At 43.5% G+C, this 13,356-nt stretch overlaps 1 protein-coding gene across 7 annotated transcripts in view; it reads right to left on the bottom strand.

The window, feature by feature from the left end:
- Positions 1–133: 133 nt before the first annotated feature.
- pdlim5a (PDZ and LIM domain 5a) overlaps positions 134–13,356 on the bottom strand; it is a 144,996-nt gene continuing 131,773 nt past the window's right edge. For all 7 annotated transcript variants that reach the window (XM_014172475.2, XM_014172472.2, XM_014172470.2 and 4 more), the window contains 4 exons: positions 11,371–11,551; positions 9,503–9,623; positions 8,340–8,455; positions 134–3,347 (listed from right to left, as the gene is read on the bottom strand). In XM_014172475.2, the coding sequence (XP_014027950.1) occupies positions 3,255–3,347; positions 8,340–8,455; positions 9,503–9,623; positions 11,371–11,551 (511 nt within the window). In that variant the 3' untranslated portion in view covers positions 134–3,254. The remainder of the gene's footprint in view (positions 3,348–8,339; positions 8,456–9,502; positions 9,624–11,370; positions 11,552–13,356) is intronic.

Raw genomic sequence — 13,356 nt, forward strand, 5'->3', positions numbered from 1 at the left:
AGATCAAATACATATGGAACGAACGGCTGGGGGTCAACGCTACCTTGGCATTGAAGTAACCAATATCATCAATGTGTGCCAATGGAACAGTCATGAAATGTGGATCTCAGATTTAAAAATACAAGTGACTGAGTCAAATTTCAGGGGGGGTTTATTTTTCATTTAGATTACATCATTATGCATTGAATTATGTTGTTCTCTTTATTCAGAAGACATAAATACAACCCATTGAGGGCCATGGTGGTGATTACATGACTCTTGTTAAAACAATGAACAGGAAGATGATTCCACTACACTATGCTTTTAAAGATGCATTATGTCATTTTTGGGCAACCCGACCAAATTCACAAAGAAATGTGAGTTATAGATCTGTCATTCTCGTTGAAAACAAGTCTAAGAAGCGTTAGATGTTTTCTATGTGCGCTATTTCTATGCCTACCATTCTTATGGTTTGTTTTTGCTTCTTTTACTTTCAGTTTTGTACACCAGCTTCAAACAGCAGAAAATACACTATTTATGGTTATGGAAAATATATTTCACAGCAGTTTAGATAGTACAATGATGCTCTACACAATGATACCTTGTTTTGTCACATAAACAGAAATTAGGTGAACTATTAGAATTTTTGCAACCAGGAATTGCATATTTAAAGGTGCGTATTGCACCTTTAAATATGCTTTTACAGGAATATTTTCACATCAATCTAATTATAATATATGGTCTTAATTGATATGTTAAGATAACCAATAGGATTTGCAAAGACAGGACCAGTAATCCTCCTCATATGATTTTCACAAAAAGGGTAATAACCTAATTAGAATGTTAATTACCTTATTTTTTGTTATTTTTTAATAATTTGATTGAGATAGACTAGTGAAGAGCAGACAGGAAATGAAGTACGGATGGCGAGGCAGAAAGGCAGCGGTTTGGATTTGAACACATGTCGACTCTGGTAGCCTACGGTAGGTTGTGTCTGCCAGTATCCACGACACAGGCCACTTAATGTGAACGTTAAACCCTGTGAGAACCAGTGTTAGAAGATGTGAAGTGCTAAGTCATTCATGTAACAGTGACGTATGCCATATGACAGGCCATACAGTTGAATCTAATGCTAATTGAGACCGTTGAGGTTAAAAGAGAAGGGTTGTTACACTCCATTACCAGTGACATGATTTCAGGATGTGAGAATTACAGTATGGACCAAGACCTTACTCTAACCTTTTGGACTAACATTTTAATAATAACAAACTGTGAAATAGAAGATATATAATAAATCAAGAGCTAAATAAACATGTTTTTTTTTTTTTATCACCATAGAAAGACTTGGTTTATGTGACTTGGTTTACTCCTTGTCCTCTGTACCGTTCATCCATATCAACAACAACAAGATTCAATCATTCATTCTGTTGAGACGGAGTGATAGTGAAGTTAGATTCATACCAAGAGGCTACAGGAGGTTGGTGGCACCTTAATTGGATGAGGATGGGCTCGTGGTCATGGCTGTAGGGGAATAGATGGAATGGTAAAACACGTGATTTCCATGGTTTCCACGTGGTTGATACCATTCCATTCGCTCCGTTCCAGACATTATAATGGGCCGTCCTCCCCCCAGCAACCTCCACTGCAAGAGACTTCAAGAGACTTCAGGGAAAAACAGACTAAGGAAAATGTCTTGACTTCTCCCCTCACTCTTCAGTTTTCTCTCATCCTCTCAGTGTAGGCATTTTCCGAGGGCTATGAAACAGCTAGCCTGTTTTTTTGCTCTTGCCAATTATATCGTCAAGCGAAACATGACATGACAATGACAAGGAGTTGGCATGATAGCACAAACAGACTGGAACTCAGGCTACAAACAGCAGCCTCAAAAATATACTTCTTTACAAACATTATTTCTCAAATCCCTTCATGTACAGTATGATGGGTAGCCAACAACAACAACAACTTGGCTTTTGGAAACGGTAATACAATAAGTTGAATGTAGATTCTATTACGTTGGTAGAAATGATATCAAACAGTCAAACCACCACATCCCAATGCAGATGTTTTTTGTTGGAGGAAAATTGCATGTATTTATTTTTTCAACTGGGACCAATTCTAACAGTTGAATGCACCATGGGCATGAGCATGGTTTAGCTTTAACGATATCCCCTCTACCGCTTTTCAAAATTCTGTATTCTTTGAGATGTACATGTAAAATATACACATCGTTGATTTTGGCCATTCAAAACAAAACAAACGTATCGTTTTAGTCTAGTCTCATTACGAGAGGCATCTTGCCCATGACAGCATACAGAAGAATGGTAGAATGGCACAATACTCCTATGGGGGGGGGAGTATACATGGATAGATTTATAGACAATAAAAATAGGAATATAAGCACCCAACATATGATTATTATGACTACATATTGCCTATCATACTTGACACAAAGCAGGAAACAACACTTTATCGCCAGAACTAAACACCTCAGTTAGATAAAGTCCAGAAGATCAGAGTGATCTCCATGGATACAACCATGCTCTGGTCAAGAGTAGTGCACTACCTAGGAAATAGGGTACCGTTTGGGATGTATCCATGGAGATCCCTCTGATCTTCTGGACTTTCCCTGACTGAGGTGTTTAGTTCTGGCGATACTCCAATAGCATCAACAGTCATAACATAAGTTCCCCGTCTAGCCAAGCGTACTTCCTCCAGCTCTCCTCTCGCCATCTGCTCCTTCTTCCTCCAGCTCTCCATCTGCTCATTCTTCCTCCAGCTCTCCTCTCGCCATCTGCTCCTTCTTCCTCCAGCTCTCCATCTGCTCCTTCTTCCTCCAGCTCTCCTCTCGCCATCTGCTCCTTCTTCCTCCAGCTCTCCATCTGCTCATTCTTCCTCCAGCTCTGCATCTGCTCCTTCTTCCTCCAGCTCTCCTCTCGCCATCTGCTCCTTCTTCCTCCAGCTCTCCATCTGCTCATTCTTCCTCCAGCTCTCCTCTCGCCATCTGCTCCTTCTTCCTCCAGCTCTCCATCTGCTCATTCTTCCTCCAGCTCTCCTCTCGCCATCTGCTCCTTCTTCCTCCAGCTCTCCATCTGCTCATTCTTCCTCCAGCTCTCCTCTCGCCATCTGCTCCTTCTTCCTCCAGCTCTCCTCTCGCCATCTGCTCCTTCTTCCTCCAGCTCTCCTCTCGCCATCTGCTCCTTCTTCCTCCAGCTCTCCTCTCGCCATCTGCTCCTTCTTCCTCCAGCTCTCCTCTCGCCATCTGCTCCTGTCCTTGCTCATATTTTCACCACACTATGTGCATGTTTCCTGCACAGAGGCTTGTCCATTTTGGAGAAGAAGGCTTGACCCTCCAGAGTGGTGCAGCAGATCTGGAACACAGACACAGATACAGACACATGTACAGATACAGATACAGACACAGACACAGACACAGATACAGATACAGACACATATACAGATACAGACACATATACAGATACAGACACATATACAGATACAGACACATATACAGATACAGACACAGACACAGATACAGACACATATACAGACACAGACACAGACACATACACAGATACAGACACAGATACAGACACAGATACAGACACAGATACAGATACAGACACAGATACAGACACATACACAGATACAGACACAGATACAGAAACAGACACAGATACAGACACAGACACAGATACATACACAGATACAGATACAGACACAGACACAGATACAGACACAGACACAGATACAGACACATATACAGATACAGACACAGATACAGATACAGACATAGATACAGATACAGACACAGACACAGATACAGACATAGATACAGATACAGACATAGACACAGATACAGACACATGTGCATATAATTAAGCAATAAGGCCAGAGGGGGTGTGGTATATGGCCAATATACCACGGCTAAGGGCTGTTCTTAAGCACGACGCAATGCGGAGATACTGGATACAGCCCTTAGCTCTGGTATTTTTGCAAATGACATAAGTGATCACTGTGCTATTGCCTGTGTGAGAGATGGTAAAATTCCTAAGCATTCTCCACGTGTCATTACGAAAAGAAACTGGAAGCGGTTTGATATTCAAGGTTTTTTACATGATGTATCTAGCATTGAATGGAATAGAATGGAATTAATCCCTGATGTTGAACTATCCACAACGCATTCCAGGATGTATGCAATAGGCATGCCCCTTTTAAAAAATTCAGGATTAAGGGCAGAGAGAACCCTTGGTTTACTAAGGAACTTACACAAATCATAAGGGAACGAAATGCTATGTGGGCTAAAGCAAGAGGGACTGGTTTGGCAGATGATTGGATGGCTTTTAAACATCTTCGAAATATGGGTGTGGCCATGATCCGTAAATTGAAAGCAGACCACTACCTGAAATCTACTTCACAAAATGTAAATAATCCTTACAAATTTTGGTAAGTAGTGAAAGGTTTGGAGTGCAGAAAAGATACACAGCTTCCTAAACAATTGTTGGTCGCCACTCAGATTGTAACTGAGAGAACCTCCATTCTGAAAGCCTTGAACCAGCATTTTTTAGATGCAGGCAGTTTATTTGAAAAGGTCAAAGGTATAATTGAGCCCCCTATAAATTTACCTGAGACCCCTGTGCACTCCTTCACCAGGTTTTCCTTTTCATTCTTCTCTGTTTCAGAAGTGTGTAAAGCCCTGAAATAAATTGATTAAAAAAATCCCCTGGACCTTATGAACTAGACCCCGCCTCCTACACCTAGCCACTGACATCATTGCTCCCCCCTTAACATGTATTTTTAACCTTACGCTTGATGTTAAGGAAATCCCCAAGTTATGGAAATCTGCTTTTGTACTGCCTCTCCTGAAAGGTGGAGATCCCTCGCTACTTGACAACTATCGACCCATTTCAAAATTGTCTGTACTATCAAAGGTACTGGAGTCCTTGGTTAGTAGGCAGCTAAATACCTACTTCCAAGAAAACAATATCTTAAATGGAATGCAATCAGGTTTTAGGTCTGGCCACAGCACTGTTTCAGCAACATTGAAGGTTTTAAATGACATCCACTGTGCTCTTGATAAGAAGTTACATTGTGTGTCTGTTTTTATTGATTTGTCGAAGGCTTTTGACACCGTGGACCATGCTGTGTTAGTGCACAGGTTAAAATGTTGTGGAATTACTGGTCATGCTCGAGATTGGTTTATAAATGACCTATCAAATCGTACACAATGTGTAATGGCGGATGGTTGCAAATCTGAGTCCATAGAGGTGTGCTCAGGTGTTCCGCAAGGTTCTATTTTGGGCCCACTGTTGTTTATTTTGAACATCCGCTGTTTCAATAAGATAACAACATTGGGGATCTTATTGAAACAGCGGATGTTCATTTTTATGCAGATGATACTGTTCTTTATTCAAGTGGTAGTAGTTTATCTTTAGCTTTTGAAAATGCCCAAAGAGCATTTAACATCATACAACAGAATCTGTATGATTTAAAACTGATTCTAAATTCGGGTAAAACAAAATGCATGGTATTTTCAAATGCCAGGCATGTTACAAATCATGTCATTGCTACATTGGCTGGCTGGACATAATATAGAGCAAGTTAAAGTGTACAAATATTTGGGTGTGTGTGTTGATGATAAGCTGAGCTTCACTGTGCATGTAGAGAACTTGATAAGGAAGCTCAAGCTGAAAATAGGATTTTATTACCGGCATAAGGCTTGTTTTTCTTTGAGGCCAGGAAGGAGCTGGTACGATGTACATTACTGTCAGTTTTAGATTTAGTGATGTTATACACTGCGTGCACAATTATTAGGCAAGTGAGTATTCTGATCTTATCATTGTTTCTATTCACATTTTCAAACTCCAAACCATATAAACTTGAATGCTTATTGGATTTAATCATTTTCAGGTGATATGTATTTGTGTAATGAGGGAGGGTGTGGCGAAAGTGAATAACACCTTATATCAAGGTGTGCATAATTATTAGGCAGCCTCATTACCTCAGGTAAAATGGGCCAAAAAATAAATTTAACTGACACTGAAAAACCAAAAATGTAAAATGCCTTTCAGACGGATGCGACACTCTTTAAATAGCTAAACTATTGAGGTGTGACCTCCGGACATTCAAACGTTTTGTTGTGAATAGTCAACTGGGGAGCAAAAAACGCACGGGGAAGAAAAGGCGCAAATTAACTGCAAAAGACTTGAGAAGAATTAAACGTCAAACTACCAGGAACCCATTATCCTCCAGTGCCACAGTATTCCAGAACTACAACCTACCTAGAGTGTTCAGAAGTACAAGGTGTCAAGTGCTCAGAGACATGGCCAAGGTCAAGAAGACTGAAACAAGACCACCACTGAATAAGATTCAACTGAATAAGTTGAAGCGTCAAGATTGGGCAAAGAAATACCTGAAGACAGATTTTTCAAAGGTTTTATGGACAGATGAAATGAAAGTGACTCTTGATGGACCAAATGGATGGGCCCGTGGCTGGATCAGTAATGGACACAGGGCAACACTTTGAGTCAGGTGCCAGCAAGGTGAAGTAGGGGTACTGGTGTGGGCTGCTATCATTGAGGATGAGGTAGTTGGACCTTTTCGGGTTGAAGATGGACTGAAACTCAACTCCCAAACCTACTGCCAGTTTCTGGAAGATTCTTTCATCAAACAGTGGTACAGGAAGAAGTCCTCAGCATTCTAGAAGGCCATGATCTTTATGCAGGACAATGCTCCATCACATGCATCCAAGTACTCCACTGCTTGGCTAGCCAGCAAGGGCCTCAAAGACGCCAGAATAATGACCTGGCCCCCTTCCTCACCTGACTTAAATCCTATTGAGAACCTGTGGGCCCTTCTCAAACGTGAGATTTACAGTGATGGAAGACAATACACCTTTTTGAACAGAATTTGGGAGGCTGTGGTTGCTGCTTCAGTGAAAATTGATCGTGAACAGATCAAGAAACTGACAGACTCCATGGATGGAAGGCTCATGGCCGTTATTGAAAATAAGGGTGGCTATATTGGTCACTGAATATTTTTGAAAGGCCAAAAATGTTATATAATTGTCATTTTGTGTTACTTATCTGTTACACTTACTCTAAAAATTGAGAATAAACAAGTGAGTTGAGAGAAATTATTTTTGTCATTTAGTTGCCTAATAATTGTGCACACTAATAGTTGCCTAATAATTGTGCACACTTATATATTTCCCTGAGAAAGACAAAACTCACTTTTCCTTTGTTAAACATTCAGGTTTGAGGTTCAATAACATTTTGGATTGACTGAGAGCATTGTGTTTGTTCAACAATAAAATGAATCCAGAGGAATACAATTTGCCTAATAATTGTGCACGCAGTGTATATATGCAGGCCTCAGCCACTACCCTGAGAGCACTTGATTCAGTGTATCATGCAGCCCTCAGGTTCATTACAAATCAGAAACGTCTAACACATCATTGTGATCTCTACAGCGCTGTTGGCTGGTCGTCATTGACCTTGCGTAGGCTTAAACACTGGTATACACTGATTTATAAGGCCATATTGGGTAAAATGCCATTTTATCTCTGTTCTTTTTTAGTTAGGTCAGTAAATAAGTATCAATTACGGTCCTATTCTGATTTGCTTCTAACAGTACCAAAAATTAGAACAGGTCATGGTAGAAATAGTTTTAGTTACTTTGCACCGTGGTCCTGAAATTCTCTTTTGAACATTTTAAAATGTGATGATCTAGTTTCGTTGGCGGAGTTCAAACACTTGATCGATGTATATATTATAGAAGAGTGTAATTGTTTTTAGGCCAGCTGTTTTTAGTCAAGATGTTTGTGCTTTTAAATGTAATATGTTTTTGTTGTACTGTATGTGTGTTTATAGTTTTGTTTAATGTTGTGTGAGTGTATGTAATTTGGTTTGTCTGAAACGTTGTTCCCCTTGCTGCTATTGGACCAGGTCTCTCTTGGAAAAGAGATATTTATCTCAATGAGAATAAACCTGTATAAATAAAGGTAAAATAAAATAAATAAATAAAATATTGGCCATATACCACAAACCCTGAGGAACCTTATTGCTATTATAATCTGATTACCAATGTAATTAGAGCAGTACAAATAAATGTTTTGTCATACCCGTGGAATACGGTCTGATATACCACGGTTGCCAGCCAATCAGCATTCAGGGCTTGAACCACCCAGTTTGAAAATACATATAATAAATATATGCCACTTAGCAGATACTTTCATCGAAAGCGATTTACAGTAGTGCATGCATACATTTTCGTATGGGTGGCCCCACTGAGAATCAAACTCACGCCATGCTTGACCAACTGAGCCACACAGCAACACACATACACTGCAAGGCCTAACGTACCACACACACAAAACAGGTGTCATGCCAGGTGAAGCCCAGAGCCTCCAAGAACTTGTCCCCTGCCTCTATGGGGAACTCGCAACCATGGCAACCGGTACCAAAAAGGGAGTAATAGTCTGAAAAAAAGAGAAGAGTTAAGAATTAAACTCAGACTACTACTGAACTCTAGACTACTACTGAACTCTAGACTACTACTGAACTCAGACTACTACTGAACTCAGACTACTACTGAACTCAGACTACTCCTGAACTCAGACTACTCCTGAACTCAGACTACTACTGAACTCAGACTACTACTGAACTCAGACTACTACTGAACTCAGACTACTCCTGAACTCAGACTACTCCTGAACTCAGACTACTCCTGAACTCTAGACCACTCCTGAACTCAGACTACTCCTGAACTCTAGACCACTCCTGAACTCTAGACTACTACTGAACTCAGACTACTACTGAACTCTAGACTACTCCTGAACTCAGACTACTCCTGAACTCAGACTACTCCTGAACTCTAGACCACTCCTGAACTCAGACTACTCCTGAACTCTAGACCACTCCTGAACTCAGACTACTCCTGAACTCTAGACCACTCCTGAACTCTAGACTACTACTGAACTCAGACTACTACTGAACTCTAGACTACTCCTGAACTCAGACTACTCCTGAACTCAGACTACTACTGAACTCAGACTACTACTGAACTCAGACTACTACTGAACTCAGACTACTACTGAACTCTAGACTACTCCTGAACTCAGGCTACTCCTGAACTCAGACTACTACTGAACTCAGACTACTACTGAACTCTAGACTACTCCTGAACTCTAGACTACTACTGAACTCAGACTACTACTGAACTCTAGACTACTCCTGAACTCAGACTACTACTGAACTCTAGACTACTCCTGAACTCAGACTACTACTAAACTCTAGACTACTCCTGAACTCAGACTACTCCTGAACTCAGACTACTACTGAACTGTAGACCACTGCTGAACTGTAGACTACTTGTAAAACTGAAAAATCAGTCAGCCTGTGTGCGTCCCAATAATATCTCCTTTCTCCTGAAGAGTACACTTGTTCACTACTTCACACACATCTTTAACAGGGAAGGGAAGTGGGAGGAATGACAGATAATTGAGACATAGTCTATGTGTGTTCACCTCTTTCACAGTAGGGCTCTCCATCCTCCAGGTGAAAGGTGTTGTTCCTAATGGGCTGCTGGCACGATGCACACAGGAAACAATGGATGTGCCAGGTCTGTTTCAGGGCGTTGATCACTTCCTGCAAAGAAACCACAGACAATTACTAGTCCAGCAAGTCCAGCTCATCATTACAGAGCCTTATCAGTGACAAAGCTGCATGTGTGTGTGTGAATATTCAACCATCCACCCTGCCTTCTAATAGACCTTTCCCTCTCCAGCACTTCTACTGATCTATAGGAAGGCCAGGCTGCCGGGTGCTTATGGCCAGGCTACCGGGTGCTAATTGCCAGGCTTCTGGGAGCTAATTGTCTGACTGCCGGGTGCTAATTGTCTGACTGCCGGGTGCTAATTGCCAGGCTGCCTGGTGCTGATGGCCAGGCTGCCGGGTGCTAATTGCCAGGCTGCCGGGTGCTAATTGCCAGGCTGCCTGGTGCTGATGGCCAGGCCGCCGGGTGCTAATTGCCAGGCTGCCGGGTGCTAATTGCCAGGCTGCCGGGTGCTGATGGCCAGGTTGCCGGGTGCTGATTGCCAGGCTGCCGGGTGCTAAATGACAGGCCGCCGGGTGCTAAATGCCAGACCGCCGGGTGCTAAATGCCAGGCCGCCAGGTGCTGATGGCCAGACTGCCTGGTGCTGATGGCCAGGCTGCCGGGTGCTGATGGCCAGGCTGCCGGGTGCTAATTGCCAGGCTGCCTGGTACTGATGGCCAGGCTGCCGGGTGCTAAATGCCAGGCCGCCAGGTGATAATTGCCAGGCTGCCTGGTGCTGATGGCCAGGCTGCCGGGTGCTGATGGCCAGGCTGCTGGGTGCTAATTGCCAGGCTGCCTGGTGCTGATGGCCAGGCTGCCGGGTGCTGATGGCCAGGCTGCCGGGTGCTGATGGCCAGGCTGCCGGGTGCTAATTGCCAGGCTGCCTGGTGCTGATGGCCAGGCTGCCGGGTGCTGATGGCCAGACTGCCGGGTGCTGATGGCCAGGCTGCCGGGTGCTGATGGCCAGACTGCCGGGTGCTGATGGCCAGGCTGCCGGGTGCTGATGGCCAAGCTGCCGGGTGCTGATGGCCAGGCCGCCGGGTGCTAAATGCCAGGCTGCCTGGTGCTGATGGCCAGGCTGCCGGGTGCTGATGGCCAGACTGCCGGGTGCTGATGGCCAGACTGCCGGGTGCTGATGGCCAGGCTGCCGGGTGCTGATGGCCAGGCTGCCGGGTGCTAAATGCCAGGCTGCCGGGTGCTGATTGCCAGGCTGCCGGGTGCTGATTGCCAGGCTGCCGGGTGCTAATTTTTACACATCTGATCGTATAGCTTTTCTCCAGTTCTCCTTTCTTCTCTGCAGCGCATGACAGAGCTTAACACGCACTGATTTCCCACCATTCAGCTGTGAGAAATGGGAAGGTCATAGGGGGATAGACTAATGCTGGAATGAAGGAGGGAGAGGAATACGGAGGGATTAAGAATGAGCGAGTGAGAAAATGGGTTAAAGACAGAGGTAAGCCGGTTAGAAAGGGTGAGAAATAAAAAAAGAGTGGACAAGTATGAAGAATAAATGGTTGAAAGAGGGTGAACGTGTGACGGGGGAAAATGAGGCCTCTGAGGCCTAGTCGTGAATTGTCAGTCCATGTTTCCTCAAAGCCGCTCTGTCCTTTTCACGTCAGCGTTTCCATCCAGTCAAAACAGAGGGTCACAGAATGATTGACAGCCCTTGGTAAAGAACCTGAGTTTTTCCTGGTCAGGTGACGCGGTCAGGAAAGACTGTGAAACTAACTGAAGCTGGTTAGTGGTAGAAAACCCTGAGTAGATCTAGCTTGCTTCGTAGGATACCCCTCAGGACTTACCCCCAGGATCTTTAGCTGGCAGCGGCTACAGGAAGGTGCAAAGAAGTCCTCGTAGCAGTGTTCACAGTAGACCGAGCCTTGCTCCTCCACGAAGCCAATGTCTGCCAGGGAGGTCCGGCAGTGGGCGCAGTTAAACTCTTCGGGGTGCCAGGACTTTCCCATGGCCACCAGGAATGGGCCTCTGGAGGAAAAAAACAGGTTTCATTCATTTTAAAGGAGCAAGATTTTATACCTCATAGGCATTATATTCAGCGTCATACCAGTGTCAAAATACTGTATGTGAAAGCCGAAAGGTTTGTAGTTTTGGAGTAAAATATATAAGAAGAACAGGTCCTAAGCAAATTACTCCCCTTTAAGATGAATTAAGTTCAATTAAATACAATGAAACTTTCCCATTAGCATCTGAAGCAGTGTTTTCTACCATACTCCCAGTTTAACTCTAACCCTATTTTTCCTTAACCATCACTGTTTGACAGCAGTATATTTAGCTACTGTAATGTCACCAAAGTCCATTCGCCTGCAAATAGGATGATTAGCTTATATGGGAAAACAACTGTGGGATATTTAATGCACACAATGGTCACTCTAAACTGTGTCGTAACCGACACTCTTTAGGCAGGAGCGGGATCTGCTACCCTATCCTCGGGGTGCAATGTAAGCCAACACCAGAGGAGATAGTCTTAGCTACCGGCCAATAACAGGCTGCTGAGAGCCATGAACTGTAATTAAGATGAGGAGAGAACCAGTTCCTGAATCCCAAATGGCACCCTATTCCCTGTGTAGTGCACTACTTTTGACCAGAGCCCTATGTTTTTTCCCTATGGGTCGTGGTCAAAAGTAGTGCACTACATAGGGAAAACAGTGCCATTTGGGACGCAGGCAGTGTGTTCTCCTCCTCCGCCACGGACTCTGATGTTCTATTCAACAGTCCTAACTCTGGGCAAATTAAAGAATGAACAAGATACCATCATCAGAGGGAGGGAGGGAGGGAGGGAGGGAGGGAGGGAGGGAGGGAGGGAGGGAATGGGAGAGAGAAAGGGAGAGAGAAAGAAGTGAAAGAGAAAGAGAGCGAGAGAAAATAGAGAGAAACAGAGCGGGAGAGAGAGAGAAAGAGAGCGAGAGAGAGAGAACAGAGAAAGAAAGATAGCGAGAGAGAGAAAGAGAGAGAGAAAGAGAGAGAACAGAGAACGAAAGAGAGCGAGAGAGACAGAGAGAGAGAGGAGAGAGAAAGATAGTGAGAGAGAGAGAGAGAGAGCGAGAGAGAGAGAGAGCAAGACAGAGAGAGAGAGAAGGTGTGTGCTGTGTACTATTGTCATTCATATTTTGGAATGATATAAGTGATCATATTATGTTTAGTTGAATATTGTAATTCTATTGAAATGGCTTTCAAAGGACATTTCCCTCAGGGTCCAACTCTGTCCTGTCCTGTATGGTCCCCAACAAACAAACTAGAGGTGGGATAAACTACAAATGATCAATACCGACCGAACCGATAATTTATCGAGGGCATTCTACTATAATAATTATAATTTGCATTTACTAGAAGAGTGTTATGTTCGAAATGAAAGAAGTCTGCTAATAGGCTATTGCTAACGGGCCAACTGATAGCTAGAACATTCAAAGAAGTAGTAGTAGTTTTAAGATTAGTATAAATAAGTAACTGGTCAATTGTGATACAGACTTTTGTCCATATTGCCCATCTCTAACACGCACACACACTCTCTCTCGCTCTCTCTCTCTCTCTTTCTCTTTCACTCTCTTTCTCTCTCTCTCTCTCTCTCTTCTCTCTGTCGCTCTCTTTCTCTCTCTCTCTCTTCTCTCTCTCTCTTCTCTCTCTCTGTCTCTCTCTGTCGCTCTCTTTCTCTCTCACTCTCTTTCTCTATCTCTCTCTCTCTCACTCTCTCTCTCTCTCTTCTCTCTCTCTTTCTCTCTCTCTTTCTCTTTCTGTCGCTCTCTTTCTCTCTCACTCTCTCTCGCTCTCTCTTC

Source organism: Salmo salar, chromosome ssa24 (assembly GCF_905237065.1).
Source record: "Salmo salar chromosome ssa24, Ssal_v3.1, whole genome shotgun sequence".
NCBI lineage: Eukaryota > Metazoa > Chordata > Actinopteri > Salmoniformes > Salmonidae > Salmo > Salmo salar.